Consider the following 23,149-nt stretch of genomic DNA (forward strand, 5'->3'; position numbering starts at 1 on the left):
ACAGAAAATGAAGGTGTCTTCCCATTTTGGATATGCAAAAATATTTTCATCTAAAGCGATGACAATGTCATCACACCCTCGATATGAATATTTTACTTAGGTCAACACTTGTCTTGAGCCTATAGCATTACACCACCTATCAGAAGGGTATCTTGTCAAATATGTCTTAATTCAGCACTAATATCCGGAAGATGACACTTTTACATCATCTTGTATGATGGAATCTCCGAGCTCTCTTGTCGAATTGTTCATTTAACAAGCATTCTTAGAATCTCAATATTTTGCCTTGAAGAGGACACAAACCTCCACAATCTTTAGCACAAGATTTTGATTCTGGGTTATCTACCATCTCTATGACAAGGCAACTTGAAAGTGTGTCCTGTTCCATAAATATGACATTTATTTAGGGTGACACAAAATATATGACCCGACCACTTTCTATCGGTAAACCAACAGAACAATTGGAAGGCATGTAATTTGGGATGCGGGTAATACAATCTAACTTTGGTTCGGTTGAATAGTCACCTAGAGTTAGTGATTGGTTACGGGCTGAAGGAATCGAGATGGGATGAAAACGTGAAGGTTTTGAAACTGACATTTGTGGCTGCAGTTCAAGAAGCTGGACTTATGACTGGAATAGAACTTGAACGTTACATTTGGAGTTCTAATTCAAGTCAATTTTGAGCCTTCTTGAATAAACTTTGAGCTCACGCTCGAATTTAAAATTCTGACTGCTGTTTAGTTGTGCTCTTCTAACTTGTCCTCCGTGTATTAATACTCAACTTTTAGTGGATACGTGTACACAGATATTTAAAATTGTATGATGGTTAATCTACTTCTCAACTAACTTATTTTTAACTGTTAACTTCTTTGGATATTAATTTTCTTACTTAATTGTCTTGCTCCATATCTAACATATATACCCTTTGCAGGCGGTACCTTGCATATAACTTGATGCCTGTTGCTGGAGTTGCAGCACATTTGTCACGAAATGGCCATCATTTAGAGAACCATCTGTCAAACTTCATCATGTCTCCGCTTCCTCTATCAAGCAATGTAAACATTCCCGTGACTGTTGTTGGATCTTTCCTTGTGTGTCATAATCAGGGTCGCTACCTTTTCAGATTCCAACATAACGATGCTGCATTGGAGGTACAATCTGATGCTAGTAGTCATTTGATAGAAGCTTGGAACAGAGAATTGATGTCTTGTGTTCGCGATTCTTATGTTAAATTAATATCGGAGATGCAGCGGTTACAGAGAGATCCATTGACCTCAACTCTTGAGCCAAATCTAGCTCGTTCTGTTAGTTTGGTTTTGAGGTCATACGGGAGGGATGCATATAATTTTTGGCCTAGATCAGGGGTTATTGCTTCAGTCAAGCAATCAAAAAATGGTGCGGAGTCAACTACGATGCCTCTTGAGGCAGACTTCGAATGTCTTATTGAACAAGTTATTAAGCCATTATATGCTCGTCTTGTTGACCTTCCAGTTTGGCGGATGTATTCTGGAAATTTAATCAAGGCTTCAGAAGGTATGTTTCTTTCACAGCCTGGAAGTGGTGTAGGAGACAACTTGCTTCCAGCCAGTGTTTGTGCTTTTGTCAAGGAACATTATCCTGTGTTTTCAGTCCCATGGGAATTGGTGGCTGAAATTCAGGCTGTGGGCATCGCTGTTAAAGAAATCAAGCCCAAGATGGTACGAGACCTTCTTCGGACTACTACTCCCCGTATTGGTGATTGGTCAATTGACACCTACATAGACGTCCTTGAATATTGTTTATCAGACATCCAACTTTTGGATTCATCTCGAGTCAGTGATCTTAACAAATCGAGGGGCTTGAGTATTTCTGATTTGTGTTCTTTAAGCAAACAGGAAGACAATTATTCCTCAGCTGTATCAAATGCTAAGCTACATAAATATGGGGGGGGGTCTACGCTAGATTCAAACAACTCTGGGGGTGATGCAATTGAAATGATGACAAACCTAGGGAAGGCTCTATTTGAATTTGGTCGTGGAGTGGTTGAAGATATAGGTATGACCGGAGGTTCTTCCCACCGGAATACTGTGATTGGTAATAAAAGTTATGGCTTTGTTTCAATGGAAGATCAAAAGTTTTTCCATTTAGCGTCTGAAGTCAAAGGTTTACCATGTCCAACAGCGAATAATAGTTTGATAAAATTGGGGTTTACTGAAGTTTGGATTGGAAACAAGGAGGAACTATCTTTGGTTGCCTCTTTAGTGGGAAAGTTCATGCATCCCGAAGCACTTGAGCGACCAGTCTTGAAAAATATTTTCTCTAACTATTCAATGAAATCATTTTTGAAGCTCCAGACTTTCTCTTTGCGCTTGCTTGCTAGCCATCTGAAGTTTGTTTTTCATGAAAATTGGGTGATACATGTTAACTCAAATAATGCTCCCTGGTTTTCATGGGAAAAAACCGGGAGTTCTGGTGGGGAGGCAGGTCCTTCTCCTGAGTGGATATTACTCTTTTGGAAAATCTTCAGTGCCACATCAGAAGACCTCTCTCTTTTTTCTGATTGGCCCCTTATCCCTGCTTTTCTTGGTCGTCCGATCTTGTGCCGGGTGAGAGAAAGCCATCTCATCTTTATTCCTCCTTCTAGTTGCAATTTTCAGTCTTCTAGTGCTACTTCGGAAGTAGATGCATCTGAAGTTAATCAATCTGAATTTTCCTCTGAATCTCGTGAGATGCAATCATACTTGTCATCGTTTAGATTTATTGAACAGAAGTATCCTTGGTTGTGGTCAATGCTTAACCAATGTAATATTCCTATATTTGATGTTAATTTTATTGATTGTGCTGCTTCATCAAATTGTTTGCCAGAAGATGGCAAGTCATTAGGGAAAGTTATAGTATCCAAGCTTGTGGCCGCCAAACAAGCTGGTTATTTTCCCGAAATTACTTCCTTTTCAACTTCAGATCGAGATGAACTTTTCAATTTATTTGCCGCTGATATCATTTCCACTGGTTGCTCTTATGCGAGGGAAGAACTTGAAGTTTTACGCAATCTTCCTATTTACAGAACAGTACTCGGGAATTATACCCAACTGCAAGACCAAGATCTTTGCATTATCTCATCAAATACATTTCTCAAGCCATTTGATGATCGTTGTCTTTCTCACTCTTCTAATTCTTCTGAAAGTTCTTTCCTTCGAGCGCTTGGAATCCCTGAATTGCATGATCCACAGATCCTTGTGAAATTTGGATTGCCTGGATTTGAATGTAAATCTCAGCTTGAGCGGGAGGATATCTTGATATACTTGTACACAAATTGGCAAGACCTATATTTAGATTCATCTGTGTTAGAAGTGCTTAAGGATACCAATTTTGTCAAAACAGCTGACGTTCGATCTGAAAACCTATGTAAACCGAAAGATCTTTTTGACCCCAGTGATTCATTATTGACTTCTGTATTCTCTGGAGTAAAGCAGAAATTTCCAGGAGAGAGGTTTGTTTCTGATGGATGGCTTAAGATTTTACGAAAAACAGGTCTCAGAACTTCAACTGAAACAGATGTGGTGTTAGAATGTGCCAAAAGAGTGGAGTATCTGGGAAATGAGTGTATGAACCCCACAGAAGTTCCGGATGACCTTGAGACCAACAGTATACATTCAGAGAATGGGGTAACTATTGAAATTTGGGAACTGGCTGAAAGTTTAGCGAAAACAATTTTTTCAAATTTTGCTGTACTTTATGGGAACAAATTTTGCAATCTCCTCGGCAAGATTTCTTGCATTCCAGCTGAAAATGGTTTTTCAAATATTGGTGGCAAAAGGAATGGGAACAGAGTGCTTTGTTCTTACAGTGATGCTATATTGGTTAAGGATTGGTCTCTTGCTTGGAGTTGTGCCCCAGTTCTTTTGAAACAGACTGTTGTACCCCCAGAATATGCTTGGGAACCACTACATTTGAGGAGTCCTCCAGCCTTTTCAACCGTGCTGAAGCACCTTCAGGTGCGGTTTTGCATTGTGATTATTTGATTGACATAGCTTATTTTACTTGACATGTATCAAATATCTTCCTCAGATTATTGGAAGAAATGGTGGTGAGGACACTCTTGCTCATTGGCCTGCTGTATCAGGTTGCAGAACAATTGATGAAGCTTCCCTTGAGGTGTTAAGGTATCTGGAAAAAGTCTGGGGCTCCCTCTCTTCATCAGGTGCCTTACCTTGATCTAGTTTTAGTGTTGATACTTTTGTCTGGGCTCATGCATGCACAGGATATAATGCTTCAGGCAATCCCATTGCTCTTCTTTATATTTTCATTTTTATTTATGACTAGTCACAACTCTCGCTTTAATGTTTCAATTTAATCACAATCTTGGTCGGTCACATTTCACCTTTAAGTTCTCTGTTGCATGAATTATGCTGGTATGATTTGATTGTGGTGCTTTCTACATTTTTAAATGGCATTCTCTGGTTCATTGGCGTAAATTATCATTAGATTCTTGTTGTTTCAGTTTTACTTAATACTTGACAACTATTAATATTTTTTTTATATAAGAGACGACATTTTATTAATAATAATGTAAGTAAAAATTACATTAGTGGACTAGTGGTCCACTAAATCATGAAGTACATAACACGGAATTGTTTTAATGATACACAAAAGCCCAATCTCGCAATATATCAAATATCGAGACATTCTTGAAGTCTTCATGAGTGTCGATCCACATAGCTACTGAGATCTTGATTTTTTCCCAACATTGTTCTCTAGTTTCTTCCTTGTCATAAAAAATTCTTCTATTTCTTTCCAGCCATACTATCCAGCATATGCATTGAACCACGACTTGTCAAAAAGTTCTTCCCCTCTTACCAGTTAGTTGTCCTAAATCCATAACAAATAAATCCCTTGTTGACTCCGGCATCACCCAAACCAATTCAAGTTCTTGCAACGCTTTAGCCCACAAACCGGTCGTGAATGGATAATGGATGAGCATATGATCCTGAGTTTCCGTGTCATTTCTACACAACACACACCAATTTGGACAAATGGCGATTGAGGGCCACTTTATTTGCATCTCTCCAAGTTCGGCCCTTTATTTGCATCATCTCCGAGGTCGGTAGCTTACCCTGAGTAGCTGTTCATGAGAAAACCTGAATTTTTTTTGGAACTGGAACCTTCCAAATTTGATTGAAAAGAGGAAAAACTGGAAAACGACTAGGAGGAAAAAAAGACTCGAAGAATGATTTGACCGAAAAAAGCCCAGAAGAATCCCCTCTCCACACTCGGACATCATCTACCCCTTCAATCAACTTAACTCTCTCTAACACCCCTAATAGCTCGAACAACTGAAAATGTTCAATATCTCTGACTGCCCTCCTAAAATGAAAGTCCCAAGATTGAGGAGACAAGGCATTATCGAAATAGACATAGTGAGAAATAGGTAAATTATGAACTGTTGATAACTGAAATAAGGCAGGAAAAAGCTCTTTGAAAGGAGAATCCCCCAACCACCTATCTTCCCAAAATCTAGCCTTATTACCCCCTCTCACCTCGATTGAAACACGCTGCTGAAAAGTCGGGTATATTCGGGAAATAAACTTCCAAGGGCACTTAAACGTTGCCAAACCTGCATCCTACCCATTCTCTTGTAACCCATGTAAACTTTTTTTTTTATTGAAAACTAGATATATTATATTAATTTAAAGTTACATCAGTTGCACGGATAAGTAATCCGCAGCAACATTACAATAGGAGTAACTTAACCCAAACTCTACAACATCATTACAATAACCTCAATAGGCACAAATCTTATGACATAAGCGCACTCAATTCACAAGCAAACAAATTTCCAGTCCCTAATTAAATCCGAGATGCTTAAATGATTGAACTCTTTCAAGTTTGTTGTCCAAGATGCGGTTCTGAATTTTATTTTATCACATACTTGATCGACGGACTCCGAGACATCATCAAATATTCTTCTGTTCCTTTCCAACCAGATGGACCAAAATATGTAGTGAATTATCAAATACCAGAAGTTGCTGATTTTTTTGTGTATGTGAGACACAGAATCCGGATAAAAAGATCTTTTGCTTGACTCGGAGCGACCCATTGATATCCCAGCTCTTGTATAACTGTCGACCAAATACCACTAGAGAATGAGCAATGCAGAAGTATATGATCATGATTCTCCTCATTGTTCCGGCATAAGCAACACCATTGCGGGCTTAAAGCACAGTTCTTCCACCTTCTTTGCACTGAGTCGGTCGTAGGAATCTTCCCCAAGGCCACGATCCACGAGAAAATCTTAATCTTTTGCGGGACATTTACTTTCCAGATATTATCATAAAAGCCGAATGAATGGAAATTTGAAAGAGGAAAGAATGAGTTATAAAAGGAACTAACAGAAAACGACCCTGAAGGATCCCCCAACCAGACTCTAAGATCCTCACTCCCCATCTGCAATCTGACACTCTCTAAGACACCCAACAAATCAGTGAAATTCCCCAACTCACCCTCAGTAAGATCTCTCCTAAACCTCACATCCCAAATCATAGAAGAACTACCCCCACTATTGACGACTGCTATGAAGTGACTGATAGGTTTATTGGTAGAAATGCAAATACGAAACAAAGACGAAAATCTAATCTTGAACGAGACCCCACCCTCCCAAATATCCTCCCAAAAACGAATGAGATTACCCTGCTTAGGCACCACCCTAGTAAGTTGATGAAAAGCCAAGTAAGACCGAGAGATGAACTTTCAAGGACTTCTGAATGTCGCTTTGTCCGCCAACCCCAAATCCCACCCGTTTTCCTGAATCCCGTAGATGCTCTTAATAACTTTCTTCCACAGCGCCCCCTTTTCCACCGAATCTCTCCACCACCATTTCCCAAGAAGAGCCTTATTCCTGAGACTTATATCCCTCAATCCTAAACCGCCTTAGATCTCTAGCTCTTGGTGTTTGTGAAGGAATCTGGATACAAAGATTGCTTGAAGAATTGGGAAGAGCTACATGAAATTCTATCAAGATGTTATGTGACAATCAAGTTGCCATTAGCATTGCAAAGAACCCTGTAGAGATCATGATAGAACAAAACACATCGAGATAGATCGACATTTTATTTCAGAAAAAGTTAAGAAGGCGATTATAGAATTGATCTATACTTCTACAAAATCACAAACAACATACATACTCACTAAAGCTCTTCCGAGAACCAGCTTTGAAGAACTAAGTCACAAGCTGTGCATGTGCAATATCTGCGCCCAACTTGAGAGGCAGTGTAAAATGATGGAGCAAAGTTAGAAATTTGATGCTATTGTAAATATATAGAGGATTTATAGGGATTATATCAGATTAATTTTGGAATGGTGTTTTTAGGAGATTTGTTATCTAGGATTAAGTCCTAATTATATGGTTGTTAATTTGCACTATTTGTATAAATATTGTACTCGGTGGAATTCATAATGAGGAATATTCTTATCTCAAATCTACATAACTCTATCTTTGTGGAACACTTTGACAAGTGATTTACTTTATGAGTAGGACTCTTACCATTTAAAAATAAATGTATTTTGCTGACCAGTTCAATGCATATGACGCTTTACTTGACTTTGAAAATAGATAATCCTATTTATTGAATGAGATTTTAGGGCCTATAGGTTTCTCCCCTTTCTTAGTTTCTAAAATTCATTTAATTTTATTGCTGCTTTGACAGACATCTCAATGCTGCAGCAAGTTGCCTTCCTGCCTGCTGCGAACTTTACTCGCTTGGTAACAGCTAGCTCTCTGTTTGCTCGTTTGACGATAAATCTCTCTCCATTTGCTTTTGAACTCCCTTCAGAATATCTTCCTTTTGTGAAGATTCTTAGAGATCTGGGTCTTCAGGACTCTCTTTCTGTTGTTTCTGCGAGGAATCTTCTTTCAGATCTACAAAAATCTTGTGGTTATCAGCGACTAAATCCAAATGAATTGCGTGCTGTTATTGAAATTTTACACTTTTTATGTGATGAGCCAAACAGTTTAGCCATCTCCAACGGGGAATCCGAAGCAATCGTCCCTGATGATGGATGTAGACTTGTCCATGCACATTCATGTGTATTTATTGATCTTCTTGGTTCAAAATATGTGAAGCATATCGACACGTCCAGGTTAAGATTTGTTCACCCAGATCTTCCCGAAAGTGTGTGTGTGACCCTTGGTGTGAGAAAGCTCTCTGAGGTCGTCATAGAGGTAATTCAACAAGCCGAAGTTAACATCTTGTAGTTTTTCTATTACATAGTGTTTCACCTCATGATATTGGGAAATCAACTGTCTGTCTGTAGGAATTGGATGACAGTGAAGATTTATGCCCTTTGGAATGTATTGGATCAGTTTCTCTAGCTGTCATCAGGCAAAAGTTGAACAATCAATCGTTTCAGGCTGCGCTGTGGAGAGTACTGTCTAGCATAGCAAGATTTTCCTCTGGATTTAGTCCTCCAGTCTTGGAGACTGTCCAAGAATCATTGGAATCTATCGCAGAACGATTGAAGTTTGTTCGATTCTTATACACTCGTTTCTTGTTACTGCCAAAGTCACTGAACATTACCCTCATTGCAAAGAAATCTGGCATCCCTGAGTGGGAGGATGTATCCAAACACAAGGCTTTATACTTTGTCGATCGGTTCAAAACTTGCATCTTAATTGCTGAGCCAACAAAATATATTGCCGTTACTGATGTAATTGCTGCTGCTGTAAGTCACATACTGGACTCACCAGTCCCATTACCCATTGGATCTTTGTTTGTGTGTCCGGAATATACTGAGACTGCAGTCCTCGATATCCTGAAATTTTTTCCTCATATAAGAGAGACCGAGTTTCAAGGTGGTAGCAATTTGCTTGGCAAAGAGATACTGCCCCAAGATGCAATTCAAGTGCAATTCAACCCATTAAGACCTTTCTACGAAGGAGAGATAGTGGCCTGGAAGTCTTCCGATGGAGAAAGACTGAAGTACGGCAGGGTTCCAGAGAATGTTAGGCCATCAGTGGGACAAGCACTCTACAGATTCATGCTGGAAACATCACCAGGGATGATTGTGCCCCTTCTTTCTTCAAACATTTTCTCATTCAAGAATATTTCATACAGCAGTGAATTTTCATCAGCAACTATGCAGGAGAGCGAGCATATGATTCGTGATAAATCAATGCCGGAAACTTCTGGAGGAGTCAGATCAAGGTCCTTCCAGGTATGTGACTGTCTCAGTCGACGTCCTTTACTTGTTAATGAATTACATAATCTTAGAATATTTTGTAGCATGGTTCGATAAGTTTGATAGATCCTTTCTAGTGAATTCGCCAGAATTTTGATGAGTGATTGAAACCATGGATTTCTAATTTATAGAAGCTGTCAAGGATAGATGTAGCGTGTGTACAACTTATTAATTTTGAAATTTTTTTCTGTTATAAAATTTAAATTTAATATTTACTGATGTAAGTAACTTAAATTACAAGTGTGGTAGAACAAATGAAATTAAATTTTAATCAAGTTATGGTTAATATTGAAGAGAGAGAATTTAGGAATGAGTAATATGAGATTTGTTAGATAAAATGAATAGGCTTTAATTATTTACCATTATAGGGTTTGGCCTGTTTAACTTAAGAAGCAGTTTCATCTACACTTGTAATATTAAAATTAGTTATTCTAGTGGCTCTTCTTTTAAAATATGTCTGCGTAGATAGATTTTCACTGTGGTTCTGAAAGAGTATGAAACTCTCCTTCATGGATCGGCTCATTCATTGTTTGAGGTTAGAAGTTACGAGAAGAGCACTTGTTTCCTTCTTATCATGCATTTTTTTCCCAATGCAAGTCTCAATCCTCAATTTGTAATTATGGCAATCGACCGTACCATTGTCTGAAAATAATTTCAATTAGTTTGATTTTTTGCCATGAGAAGATGCTGACCAATGTTATAAGTGAGCAGCGGCAGCCAGTGCAAGACCTTCAGCAAGGCCGGGTATCAGCTGCAGAATTCGTGCAGGCGGTTCATGAAATGCTTTTTGCAGCTGGCATCAATCTCGATATAGAAAAGCAGTCGTTACTGCAAACAGCATTGACACTTCAAGAACAGCTGAAGGAATCTCAGGCTGAGCTATTGCTGGAACAGGTAACTATATTAAAATTTGTGTTGTGAAATGTGCGCTGACCAAAAATTACCAATTAAAAGAACGTTTGAAATTGATAAAGGTCATTAACTATAATGTGTTGTGATGAACAGGAAAAGTCTGAGATGGCTATCAAAGAAGCTGATACAGCAAAAGCAGCATGGTCATGCCGAGTCTGTTTAAATAATGAAGTTGATGTTTCCTTGATTCCCTGTGGTCATGTACTATGTCGACGATGCTCATCTGCAGTTTCGAGGTGTCCTTTCTGTCGTCTCCAAGTTTCAAAAACAATGAGAATATATAGGCCTTGAAAAAAGTTATTGAGGCCTTGAAAAAAGTTATTGATGGTTTTTAATTAAGTTATTGATGTATTGTTACATTTGGTCATATGATGGCATGCAAGCAATGTGTTGTTACATACCAGGAGGGATGGTCTTGCTTCCCGAGGAAGCTAGTCCGATAAAGCTCGGATACTTGGCTACACTAACATATATATATATATATATATATATATATATATATACCTATTTCATGGCTATTCTTGCTACAGCAATTGCAAAGTTCTTAATCCATGCTGCACAAAATATATGGAATGGAATAATGCCCAAAACACCAGAAATCATTAACCAGTTTAACTTGAATCTAAATCTCTCCTCATTTTAATTAAAACCAAACTTAAATCCTTGAATTCTAAATTTCTGCGGTCTTCATTATTCCATCAACAAAAAATAAATACAATTGGTGTAATACGTCAGATAATATGAATTTTTCTACGAATTACATCCGAATTTATAGCTTTTGCTATATTCAAACATGTAACATACTTGTGAAATTGTGATTCATATGTCAAAACATGTAACATGGTATGTTAAAACATGTAACATTATAAAACATACATGTGAAATTATGTGATTCATATGTTAATCAATTAATGGATTAAACATCTATTATTGTCGAGCAACATTGGTCAAAATTGTGTAATTATCCGTCAATTCATGTGTTAGAAAAATAGTCGACCCAAAAGCAACTTTGGTCGACCCAAAATCAACATGGGTCGACCCAGAGATCAACACAAACTCAATCGAAGAAATGACTAACCAAAATCTGGTAATGTTACTTAAATATTAACATAGATCGACCCACAAATCACCATGGTCGACCAAACGAGGATTGACCCATTGAGTCAACCAACCCAGCGTGAGTCAACCAAGACGACCCACTCATCCCAAGCAATTGCCACTTGGTCGGTCGACCAAGACTATTGATCTTGGTCTGAGTCGACCAAAATTTTGGTCGATCTATTTTTTTTTCAAGTCAATTAATTAATTTCAATAAATCGAAATAAACGTGATAGACAATTTGTCTTAACGATGAGTCGACGGAAAAGAAATTTAAAGTCGATTGAAATGAGGATGAATACAGTGTTAAGGGTTTCTAAATCAAATTTAATAATATATATATATATATGTGTGTTTAAACAGAAGAATATTTATGTAAATTGAGTTATGAATTTTTTTTTGTATACAAATCACCGTACTCCTTTTTCCCTATGCTTCCCCACGAGAGGGCTCCTAAAAATCTTAAATATATGCGTATCATGAGTACAAAATATCATTTGTGATTCTTTGGTCTTGCGTGATCCTCCACGAGGTTCCTATCCCTCACTCACACACGATCTCTTTCCGCCGAAGGGTCGAGAGATATGGTCCATAATTCTCTCGCGATAACGTACCAGAAGCCAGCTTTCTCGTTCCCTTCCACTTCTGCCTACGACTCTCATCGCTCCCTGTTGTGCTCCACAACAAGAAGCCTTGGATTTTCCAAGTTCAAGATTTTTTCCAAGAAAGATGATGGCGGTGATAATGGGTCGGCGGAGCAGTTCTTGCAGAACAATTCTATTGCGGATTTCATGAGGTTTAAGAGGGACGGACATTCCCAGTTGCAGACTGCTGTTGTTAGTTACCGCAAGAAGTTCCCTTGGTCCCTTCTTCAGCCCTTTCTGCAGGTCAGTTTTTCATTTTGATTCGGTTTTGGTGTATGGAGATGGCTTCCTTTTCTGTTTTCAAGCGGTTCTTTTGTTTTTGTAGGTGGACTTGGTATCAACTATTCACATTGCGGATAAGGAGTATGTTTTTACCCATTCTAATTCTGGGAACTTTTGGGTGTCCTTTTTCATGTTACTTGTTTGGAATTGCAGTCGAAAAGTTGACTTATCTTATGCATATTCATGATAATTGTTAATATGTGCATTAATCGAGTCAGAAGAACAGGATAAGGTGCTACTGCCTAAAAAGGATAAGAATGGTGATTGAGAAAGCTTTAAGGATGTGTTTATCCTTGGGGATGAGTTTCTTTGTATGTGTGAGAGCTGCTTTGCCAGAAGCATGCAACCATACATGTTGAGGAATATTTTCCTGGAATAATATCCCACATATTTTTGTATCAAAATTATGTTCTCCTTCACTTCTCTTCTCTTTGCATCAATTTTATTCTATGAGTGCTCCTAACTAGCATGCTGATTAAAGCTTCACAGTTGTCTTGCTGTCAAGTTGTGTTTTTGAGCTTCTTTGGTATTCTTGTTGTCATGTTGCGTTTTCTATTTTGATCTTTTGATTCTATTGGTTTTTTCTCCTTTGTATGGGGTTCCTCACTCACACCCTCACTTTCTTTTTCGGGTTCTTCATATATCCTGATGTTAGACAAGTGAGATACAATGTTGTGCTACATTTTCTTGATATACATGGATATATTTAGACAGGGCTTTCTTGTATTTCTTTCTCATCTCCTAAAATATCAAGACACCAACGGCTGAATCATATATCTGCTGCCTGTGTGCTACATTTTCTTGATATACATGGATATATTTAGACAGGGCTTTCTTGTATTTCTTTCTCATCTCCTAAAATATCAAGACACCAACGGCTGAATCATATATCTGCTGCCTGTATGACTTTTCGCTTTACCATTCAGATTCGCCAAACCCTTGAATATCCTGGTCTTCACGAGCAGCATAGGTCAAATGAGTTGTGGAATAAGCAGGAGTGTTGGTTATCCATTTTCATTTGGAGGCGATTGGTAGCTCGTACAATATTGTCTTCTATTTGTGGATTAAGTATTTTCAGAAATACAAATGAAAGAGAATGTAAAAGTGGGCTACATAGGAGAATGTGTATTAATTTATTTAAATATTATACTCATCCGATTGTTATTTTTGCTCAACATGTATTTTTTATAAGCTATACTTAATGTTTTTCCGACTATTAGGAACCAACAAAAGGGCATGTTTTACAGGTACTTTGCAACCCTGCAAAATGTACTTAAGCCGTATGATTGTATTCTTTATGAGATGGTTGCTAGCAGAGAAAGTTTAGAAAGCAGGAGAAAACCTGATTCTAAAAAGAAGCTGAGGGGATCATCTTTTAGGGGATTTAATATTCTTGGATGCATTCAGAGACAGATGTCTAAACTACTTATGCTTGATTTTCAACTAGATTGTCTTGATTATCAACTTGAGAATTGGTATCATGCTGATCTGGACTTTGAGACTTTCAAGTCACTTCAGGTATCATTTTTTCATATATTCATCCATTCTTAACACCAATAAACCTTAAACACGACTTCATCCATTGCTACTATTAAGTTTTAGTAGCTGGATATTTCATGTACGTTCTTTTTCTACGCTTCAACAAATAAGTTTCCTGTCGAAACTCTTGAATCACATTTGAGAAAATTAGGCAAGTCTAAGATTTTGGGTCGATTTATTTCTACTGCCATGAAATTACGTTCTTCATTCCGATGCCTGTCATATCGTTTAAAAGTTTGAAGCCTTATTGTTGTTACCAATCCATTTCAGCTTGAAAAAGGCGAGAGTTTCATCACATTTGCCAGGGATATGACACTTAGATCCACGAAAGCTATAGTGATGCCTGCTCCCCTTCGAGAAGATCTTGGTCCTTGGAGATCTAAACTTTTATGGGCTTCCAGAGTGATACCGATGCCTCTTGTTGGTCTTCTCATAATTGGAAGTGTGTGCACAGATATGGGAAGTGAAGCAGAAGAAAATCTTGAATTTAAAGCCCTGTCCAGGCTTGACTTCAGTGCAGCAATGAAAGTTTTCCTTGCAAAGAGGCTTACATCTGAGTGAGTATTTTGACTTTTGAAATATAAGCTTTTCTATTTTAGCTGTTGAACTTTTATGAAAGTAAGGAAAGCTTCATGTACATATGTATGTATGTATATCTTTGTGTGTGGTGTATCTATGCTATACTACATGTTTAATGAACGCATCATTTATTTTTTGGTCTATTTTGTCTGTCACCAATTAAATCTACCAAAATTACCTTTATTCGAATTATCTAGATGGAGTTTTAGTTTAGATCTAATTTTTATATATTGTTATTCGAATTCAATAAAAGATTCTTAATAAAAAGTATTCCTAGTATTGATCTTTATGTTATGATTGAGCATAGACGAAAATGATTTGGACCAGACAATTTGTAGGGCATACGAGCCACACACCCAATGTATATACTATGTAGCTAGTATATACATGTACGTGTGTTTTTATGTGTGTGTAAGTGGCTGTATGCATATATATGTGTATCTCTATATTATTTATTACATATATTGAGTGTTACATATTTATATTTTCTGTAGTTCATTCCATTATTGGTAAAAAAGCACCCAAAAGTGGCACCTGTTGCTTTGCCTTTAGTTTTCAGCTTTGAATACAGATAATTTTGTTTCTGTTCATTTTGGTCCTTAAAGATTGTTCAAGTTCTTATTAACCTGCTATTGTTGTGTCCAAAGGCCATAATTGCAGAAGTCATTACACATGAGCCAGTCAAGGAGTTAAAATGAAGTTTTTATGCTTTTTGCGTGTAAAAATGAGACGGGAAGGCCGGACTGTTAAGTGAATCACTGTCTTGTACAAGTCTGCAGCACGAGCTGTTGGCATGCTATAGCTTCACAAAACTTGTGCAATGTGTATTTTACCATCATAACATAGATGACAGTGTGGATAAATGGTGAAATTTTATAGCGACTTATCTATTCATTCAACTCTTTTCTGATGGTAGATAACTTTATACCACTACTCTCTGTAGGTTCTCACAGGTTACAGCTGATGTGGAAGAGAGATCTGTTATTATTGGCGAGAGAAACAGAGCCGCTATAGAAGCACTTGATAGAGCAATTAATGTCGGACATAAAAAGATTGCAATACTATATGGGGGCGGACACATGCCAGATTTGGGACGACGCCTCCGAGAAGAATTTGACCTTGTTCCTTCCCAGGTGCATTGGGTAACAGCGTGGTCGATTAGAAATAAAAATATCAACAGTGATTCTTTTCCTTTCTTGAGAACATTAGCTGAAATCTCTGGTTGGCCTTTAAACCGATACCAGACTCTTGCATTGCTCATCTTTTCTTCAGTCCTTGCATTGGATCTCTGGTTCTGGGAACTCTTTTTTGGTACAACAGTAGATTGGATTTCACATGTTGCTGCAGACTTGTTTCGACATGTTATGTAATGGCTTATATATATATATATATATATATATATATATATATATATATATTGCAATGGCATCATTTTATTTAATTTGTTGATTTTATGTCGAATTAAAGACAGACTAATGGGATACGATTACAATAATAAAATTAAAATGCCTAATATTTATTTAATTTTTAATTAGGATTAAACATTGATTTTTTATGCATCGTGTTCTCAAGTACATATGATATAAGTCAATATAAATTAATTTAATTGCATATGAAGTTCATAAAATTATGATATTTATACAGGATGTGATTTATGAAAATATATGGTTTGAGGAATGTATTGTGTTAGTGATAATTGTGAGTGAGACCAATATTATCTTGTCCGTATGTTTTTCTTATTATTGAAATTGTAGCTAGGGATATTCGGCTTGCAAGTCCGTCGTCTCTTTTTCTAATATATACCACCATATCTACCCATGTTCAAAATAAAATTATGGATATAATGGGACAATGAGATCAAGATAAATGGAGATGGATGATCAAAATTTGAAGACTTGTGATGAATAATTACTATAGTATACTAAGTTATTATCACTTTTTGTTTTACTCCATCAAGATAACAAATTGGCAAGTTCGGTATTGTTGTATTCTACTAAGGTTATGTTTGGTGTGTAGGATAAGATAACTAATTGGATTGATGACAAAACTCAAGATAAAGATCTATAATGTATTGTGATAAAGCATGTTTTGTTTGGTAAGATTTTAATGAGTATCATAAATTTTACGTTTTGTGTTTTTGAGATAAAAATGCCATAAACTAGCATTGATGACAATTTGATATATAAAATGATATTTATAGCAGTGTTTTCAAAATCGTGTGTTCACCTGTTAATAAATAAATATTTTATAAAATTTTAATTATAGATTATGTATTTATCTGACAATTTATTTTTTTAATAAAAATTAATATGACTTCGCATTTTATCTCATTTTTAATATTGATTTCTAATTTTTTTTCTCAATTTTTTAATTTTATTTAGTTTCATCGTGTGATTATTATGTAATGTGTGTGAAATAAAAAAAAATATATAAATCATCAAAGAATAGAGTTCAAATCACGAGATCTAAAATTCTAGATCTTGCTTGTGGATTATTTCGTGGGTAAATTTGTAATTTATGTTATGTTTTAAGAAGTAGATTGTGAATCATTTTAAAAGAAAAGGATGTCTTTTCAACCAAGTAGGGTTTTTTTACACGTATTTCTTGATTAATTGAGATTTGAGCCCATATAAATGAGACAAATTGTAGTTGGAAATCCATTGCTTTGCTTGTATACTGCACATATGGATACCTTATATGTATATGCTAAAAGCGTATGATTTTGGGAATCTCTTGAGTCCTTGACATGGTATACTGTATTTTGAGCATCAACAAACAAAGAAATCTAGTGCGTAATTAAAATCAAGATGGAGTTTAATGCATTTAAAACACTAAGAAATGCACTGCACGTTGAAGAAAATTGTTTTGATAAAAAATTAACTATCCAAATAAATTAATGTCACGTCAATTTTTAATTTATTTTGTTTTAACATCAATATTAAAAATATAGTTTAACGTTGCATTAATATATTAAAATTTTATCATATAAAACGTATACGATATGTTTTAAAACATGCACTTTTTTTCAATTCTATTTTATTTATCCTAATTACTCGATATTTTTATGTTTTTCTTATTTTTTTTTATCTATTTTTAGTTATGATATAAAACCATATTTTCATCTTATTTTTTTCTGGACATTTGTAATTTTTTTGATATCAATCATTTGTATCTATTTTCTTAATAGTATATCTTCATCTTTGATCTTTTGTTGCTATGTTATTATTTTGTATGTGAGATCGTGTTTTCTTTTTTAATATTTTGGATTTTTGGAAAATATGCAATGGTTTATCAATTGCTTCGTAAATAATAAGTAGCACTCATTTATGAATTTCAATATTTTTGCCAACTTTGTAAAGAAATTTATATTATTTTCATGTATCTTATTTATAGAGTAATGTCCTTCATTTGCATAATATCGAATAATTGGTGCAAGCTTCACATCATGAATTTGATATATTCTTCACTTTATTCACATATTTTGAATTAACAATATGCACTATTGTAATTGACTAAAAATGTAATATATATTTTTATACTAAATAAGATAGTGTTGGAACATTTCATGTTCGCAATCTTGATTTTGATGTTAACAAAAATTTTATTGTATTTCTAACATATTTACTCATGTGTGAAGTTGCAAACACAAGAAGCAAACTGAAACTGAATTTAGTCAAACTGAATTTCTAGCAAGTTTCAGTGTTGTGATGATATCTCTCAACTGGGAGATTAAAATGACAATCCGTCATTTGGAATGCTCAGAAAAATCAATTTGAAACATGTCGTATTTCACGTCAGTTGGACAAAATCGGATGTTATCAAGGTTTAACTGATCGCTAAATTACCTAACTGATTTCACGAAAACAGCAATAAGTTGGGTATGAGCAGTTGCGGTATTTTAGTCATATCTTTCAACTCGATTATTGGAATGAAGCGATTTAGTATGCGTTGAAAAGATAAGACAATGATCTACAAATCATATTCGGAAGTCAAAGACTGAATAAAAGCTTAAAATGCTGATAAATGACGATGAAACTATTAGTTTTGCAAAAAATGCAATCAGCCTAGCTGAAACTGAACCAGACCAGAACCGAACTAAATCGGATCAGCCGAAACTGAACCAGACCAGTTGAACTGAACCAGACCATTTGAACTGAACCAGTTGACCAGAGTTGCCCACTCGAAAAAATGTCCAGCAAGGCGACAGAAACAATATAGAAACTTTCCAAATGGTCATATTCTTGTATCTAACGTATATATCTTGTTGGAGCCTATAAATACAACATCTTGAAGATCAAACAAAAGCTTTTGAAGGGGATTCAAAGCATGGGCGGTTAGCATGAAGAATCAGCTAGTTGAGAGCATAAGCCTTTGTGTGAGGATACATTTGAGATGTACACTGTAAAGGATAAATTTCTCACACACAATCACTCAAATATATACAAGAGAACTGAACTTCAAATATTAGTTGAATGAGTCTTGCACAAAAACAATAAACCTGTGTATGTGGTCTTTGCATATAAGACATTAAACAATATGCTGATTGTGAGGTGTTGCCTGCAATCTTGAGTGCTAGGAGTTTCAATTAGGCAAGAGAAAATTTCTAAGTTGAAATAAGTTTGTACAATGTATATAAATCAAAGTCTTCCAGTGGAACATTCCTAAGGGGAAAAAGAGGTGACGTATGAGCATTTGAAGTCTCCGAACATCCATAAACAAATTCGTGTTTTATTTGTTTATTCCATTTACTTATCATTTCCACTATTTCAAAAATGCATTATTGAAGCTTTTTATGTGTCATTCAAGTACCAAAATATTGCATACCAAGTATTTGATAAAATGATTCAACCAAAATATTTTACTCATTCAACTTGCATATATTTTAAATGTTTTACAAAATATTTAGTCGGTTTATACGAAGGATTATTTCGAGTGTCTTCCGCTTAGTTTGAACATCAAACTCGATTTATTTCATTAGTGTTCAATATTTCAAGAATCGAGCTATTGTAGCTCAACGATTTTCCCCCTAACCGATCTTGTCAGATAATTTTAATTTATCTACTTGCAATGAAAATGTTTAGGAACATTGGTTTGATTTTTTTGTCGTGACTAAAATTTAAATGCAAAAAATTAAAGTAAATAATAAGATTTTTAATGTGATCGGGTTAATCATCGTACTTCACTGGATCACACTCACGTATCAATCAGTCTATTAAGAAAAATATTATTGTACTTGTACAATTAGATACACATACTCGAGAGGTCTGACAATCGTTTATAAAAACGATGGTTCCAGTTTTAATTAAATGCAAAATCAAAGCAAAACCCCTTGGATATGGTTCTAATTCTGGTTTTTAACATTTATTTTTTAAATTTAAAGAGAACAAACAAGACCAAATAATTGAGATAATTGTTTCATAGATTATTATCAAATCATCATTCATGCCTTGACAAATACATATTTTTCTTCTTGATAAAATTCTTGCATATATATAGACTTATTCAAAAGATTTATCATATTTTTAATTATAATTTTCCAAAACAAATATTCAAAAATCTCTATATAAATATTTAAATACATATAATTATTAACAAATATCTTTCTCCAATAAAACATATTTTTCAGTTCCTATCTTAATAATTTATTTTTTAAAAGAAACATTTAAGTCAATTTTTAGTGTTTTTGTTAAATATATACAATGAAAGACAAATTTTACGATTCAAAATGAAACCTTTACACACTTTTTATATTTTATAAAATAAATGTAATTCAATTTTAATTATTGCATAAATTCTATCTAATCGATTACTCAACATTAAATATATATTTTGTGGATTATTTGTATTTTCAATAATATTAATAAAATTTGTCGTTAAATTTTCAGTTTTTAATTTTATCTTTAATCACGTCACAAAGACTTTTGTGAGGCGGTTTAGTTTCACGGGTCAATTTCGTAAGACAAATCTTCGATCCGACTCGATCTATATAAAATATTATTTTTATGTCAAAAGTATTTACTTTTCACTCTAACTATGAATCGTCGACCCATTTCATAGAAAATAGATATGCGAGACATTTTTACAAGAAACTCACTCGATCTCATTAGAATTTTGAAAAGTTAAAAATTAAACGTATCATAATTTGGAATAAAAATTATAAATTTATTTAATAACATTTAAAATAAAAATACTCCACTAAATATATTTCATAGTCTTGGTCTCCTAATAAAACAAAACTTGTATTTATGTAGTGGTATTTATATCGAGTGCGAAGCACAAATCAAGAAATTGAGGCTAGAACTAGTCGTCCAACAAATAATAAATTGTTGACTGATATTATTATTATTATTATTATTATTTTCTTTAAGATTTTGTTATTGTTATTCTATGTATCAATGATACTGACGTCGTGACACGGATATGACTCATACGACACGATTCTTGATACAACACCTCGTAAATTATAGTAATTATATATGTACACGACATTGAAAATAAAACGGCAAAAACTTGTGTGAGACGGTCTTACGGATCGTATTTTATGATACATGTATCTTATTTGAGTCATCTATGAAAAATTATTACTTTTTATGCTAAGATTATTACTTTTTACTGTGAATATCGGTAGGGTTGACCCGTCTCATAGATAAAGATTCGTGAGACCGTCTCACAAGAGACTTGCTCAAATAATTATCAACATATATTCAAAAACAAATCAATATTATTAAGTCAATATATCAAAATTTGGGAAAATATGCATATCATATTTAAATTTGTCTATCAAATAATAAATTAGTTAATGGTGAACTTGTATCGATGGATTTGAAGCCATGAATTTGAATAATATTATATCGAAAATGATCAATCTTAAAAGATGAGAAAGGTACGTTTGAAGTTGGGAAAAAAACCAAGAGAGATGAAAATTATAGAAATACGTAGTCTAGTTGATTTTTAATTTTAGGTACAAATTTAAAGTGATTTGTTGCCAGGTTTTTGGATTTTACGCGGGACTTGGATTCCATGCCCAAGGATAAGAATTGAACTAATTTTTGTAATCTGTGTCGACGTCAAACATGCTGCCATCATTTAAAACATGCTGCCATCACTTTACATGATGGCTTCCACGACGTTTCATGTTTCTCGATGCACCATAAATTGCTCTTGGATAACACACATACGTGTGCATGTATCAATATATATAATTTTGATATGTTATCTATTTGTTATATACATTTTTGCGTCCATCATTAAGGTGATATCCATCTATTGAATATATAATTTCGATATATTTCATCACATCTAATTTTCGATTGTCGTCTTATTGATAAACACAGAGATGAACACAGTGACTAGATAACATATTCCATATTGAGATAAGAGTAGGTCTTTTGTGAGACGGTCTCACGAATCTTTATCTGTGAGATGGGCTAACCCTAACTATATTCACAATTAAAAGTAATATTTTTAGCATAAAAAGTAATACTTTTTCATGGATGACCCAAATAAGATATCCGTCTTACAAAATATGACCCGTGAGACCGTCTCACGTAAGTTTTTGTCTTTAGATAAATGACATGAGTTTTTGTGGATCCATGTCACTTGTATAAAGATATTCTATATTATAGTAAATAACAGACACTAACAATATATGACGATTGTTGTGTTTTTCTAAAAGAAAATACCATCCATTTTCTAATATGAAAATTATTGGAACACAAATTTATATATATAGATTTATTCTTGTGGCTGGTGTTAAACCAGGAAAAATAATTTTTTAGGTCCACTAGTTTTAAATATTGTCTTTTTTTCTCCATTAAATTTTCAAATTTTGTTTTTTTTTTTACCAAATTTAAATTTTTTTTTGGATTTAAGTCCTCTTATGCCGAAATGCTGATGTGAAACAAGAAAATACTACGTGAAATTAGACAAGTTAACAATTGGATTAAGGCAAGAACTTGTGTGAGACGGTCTCACGGGTCGTATTTGTGAGACGGATATTTTATTTGGATCATCCATGAAAAAATATTATTTTTTATGCTAAGAGTATTACTTTTTATTGTGAATATCGATAGGGTTGACCCGCCTCACAGATAAAGATTCGTAAGATCGTCTTACAAAAGACCTACTCTTGGACTAAAATAACCAAAAATTAAAAGTTAATACATCGAACCAAAAGTTTGAAAACTTAATCGACTAAAACCCAAATTTTAACAAGTTAATGAACCGAAAATAGTTTTCCCTGAATAGAATATATGAAAATTGTTGGAACACAGATTTATAGATAGATATTATTCTGTGACTGGTATTAAATTATTAATTTTCGCTTCTTCATCCTCTATATATTGGTTTTAGTCTCATCTCCAGTTTCTTTAGCTAGCTAGCAACTCAGCAAAGAAAAGATTGAAGATATAGAGTATATGGCTTCCCAAGAAACAAGCAATAACAGCAACATAAGCGGAGATGGAAGCGCCGAGTCTCCGAAAGCTGGGCAGTGTTTATGCTCTCCAACCACACATGAAGGTTCATTTAGATGTAAATTTCATCGTTCAAATACTTCAACCAAATGGTTTAAGAGATCCACTTCCATGCCACTCCCACCCACCAAGACTGCGTCCACCAGTCTTTCTCCCCGGACGACCGATAGATAGTTAGATGTATCGTCTAATATTTCCCGAAAAACTTGGTTGTAACAAGTCTTGAATTGTACTATATATTGTGTGGAGTCTTGGGGGTGATGCTTATAAAGAGCATGTGTTATTTTATTGATTGGAAAATTTCTTTTACTTAAATGTTCTTTGTAGTATATTATTGTAGCATATTATTGCTGAATCGTGTGGATGCTGGGAATCTTTTGAGAATGAAACATGTATTTATAGTGTTT

General features: G+C 34.7%; 2 protein-coding genes across 5 annotated transcripts in view; both read left to right on the forward strand.

Annotated features, from left to right (window-relative positions):
- LOC142528761 (uncharacterized) overlaps positions 1-10,625 on the forward strand; it is a 46,885-nt gene extending 36,260 nt beyond the window's left edge. For 2 of the 3 annotated variants that reach the window (XM_075633917.1, XM_075633928.1), the window contains exons 8-13: positions 933-3,975; positions 4,049-4,181; positions 7,684-8,198; positions 8,291-9,190; positions 9,899-10,108; positions 10,220-10,625. In XM_075633917.1, coding sequence (XP_075490032.1) covers positions 933-3,975; positions 4,049-4,181; positions 7,684-8,198; positions 8,291-9,190; positions 9,899-10,108; positions 10,220-10,417 — 4,999 coding nt within the window. In that variant the 3' untranslated portion in view covers positions 10,418-10,625. The remainder of the gene's footprint in view (positions 1-932; positions 3,976-4,048; positions 4,182-7,683; positions 8,199-8,290; positions 9,191-9,898; positions 10,109-10,219) is intronic. The other variant, XM_075633923.1, reaches the window with a different exon arrangement.
- Positions 10,626-11,678: 1,053 nt separating this feature from the next.
- Positions 11,679-15,703, forward strand: LOC142528777 (uncharacterized). 2 transcript variants are annotated; one of them, XR_012815747.1, is made up of 6 exons: positions 11,679-12,111; positions 12,194-12,231; positions 13,398-13,668; positions 13,960-14,246; positions 14,916-15,133; positions 15,212-15,349. XR_012815747.1 is itself a non-coding variant. In XM_075633939.1 (5 exons), exons 1-5 carry the CDS (start codon positions 11,809-11,811, stop codon positions 15,636-15,638), a joined length of 1,326 nt encoding a protein of 441 aa, XP_075490054.1. In that variant the 5' UTR covers positions 11,681-11,808; the 3' UTR covers positions 15,639-15,703. The 2 variants fall into 2 exon arrangements, 1 of the variants encoding a protein (XP_075490054.1); XM_075633939.1 differs by lacking the exon at positions 14,916-15,133 and having other exon boundaries at positions 11,681-12,111; positions 15,212-15,703.
- The last annotated feature ends 7,446 nt before the right edge of the window (positions 15,704-23,149 follow it).

The sequence above is a fragment of the Primulina tabacum genome, chromosome 2 (genome assembly GCF_025594145.1).
Source record: "Primulina tabacum isolate GXHZ01 chromosome 2, ASM2559414v2, whole genome shotgun sequence".
Lineage (NCBI taxonomy): Eukaryota > Viridiplantae > Streptophyta > Magnoliopsida > Lamiales > Gesneriaceae > Primulina > Primulina tabacum.

Bases quoted from the DNA above. Each gene is read 5' to 3' on its own strand.
- LOC142528777 (XM_075633939.1), top strand. From the start codon at position 11,809: ATGGTCCATAATTCTCTCGCGATAACGTACCAGAAGCCAGCTTTCTCG. The intron at 12,232-13,397 runs GTATGTTTTTAC...CATGTTTTACAG, and splicing joins ATTCACATTGCGGATAAGGA to GTACTTTGCAACCCTGCAAA. The intron at 13,669-13,959 runs GTATCATTTTTT...AATCCATTTCAG, and splicing joins AGACTTTCAAGTCACTTCAG to CTTGAAAAAGGCGAGAGTTT.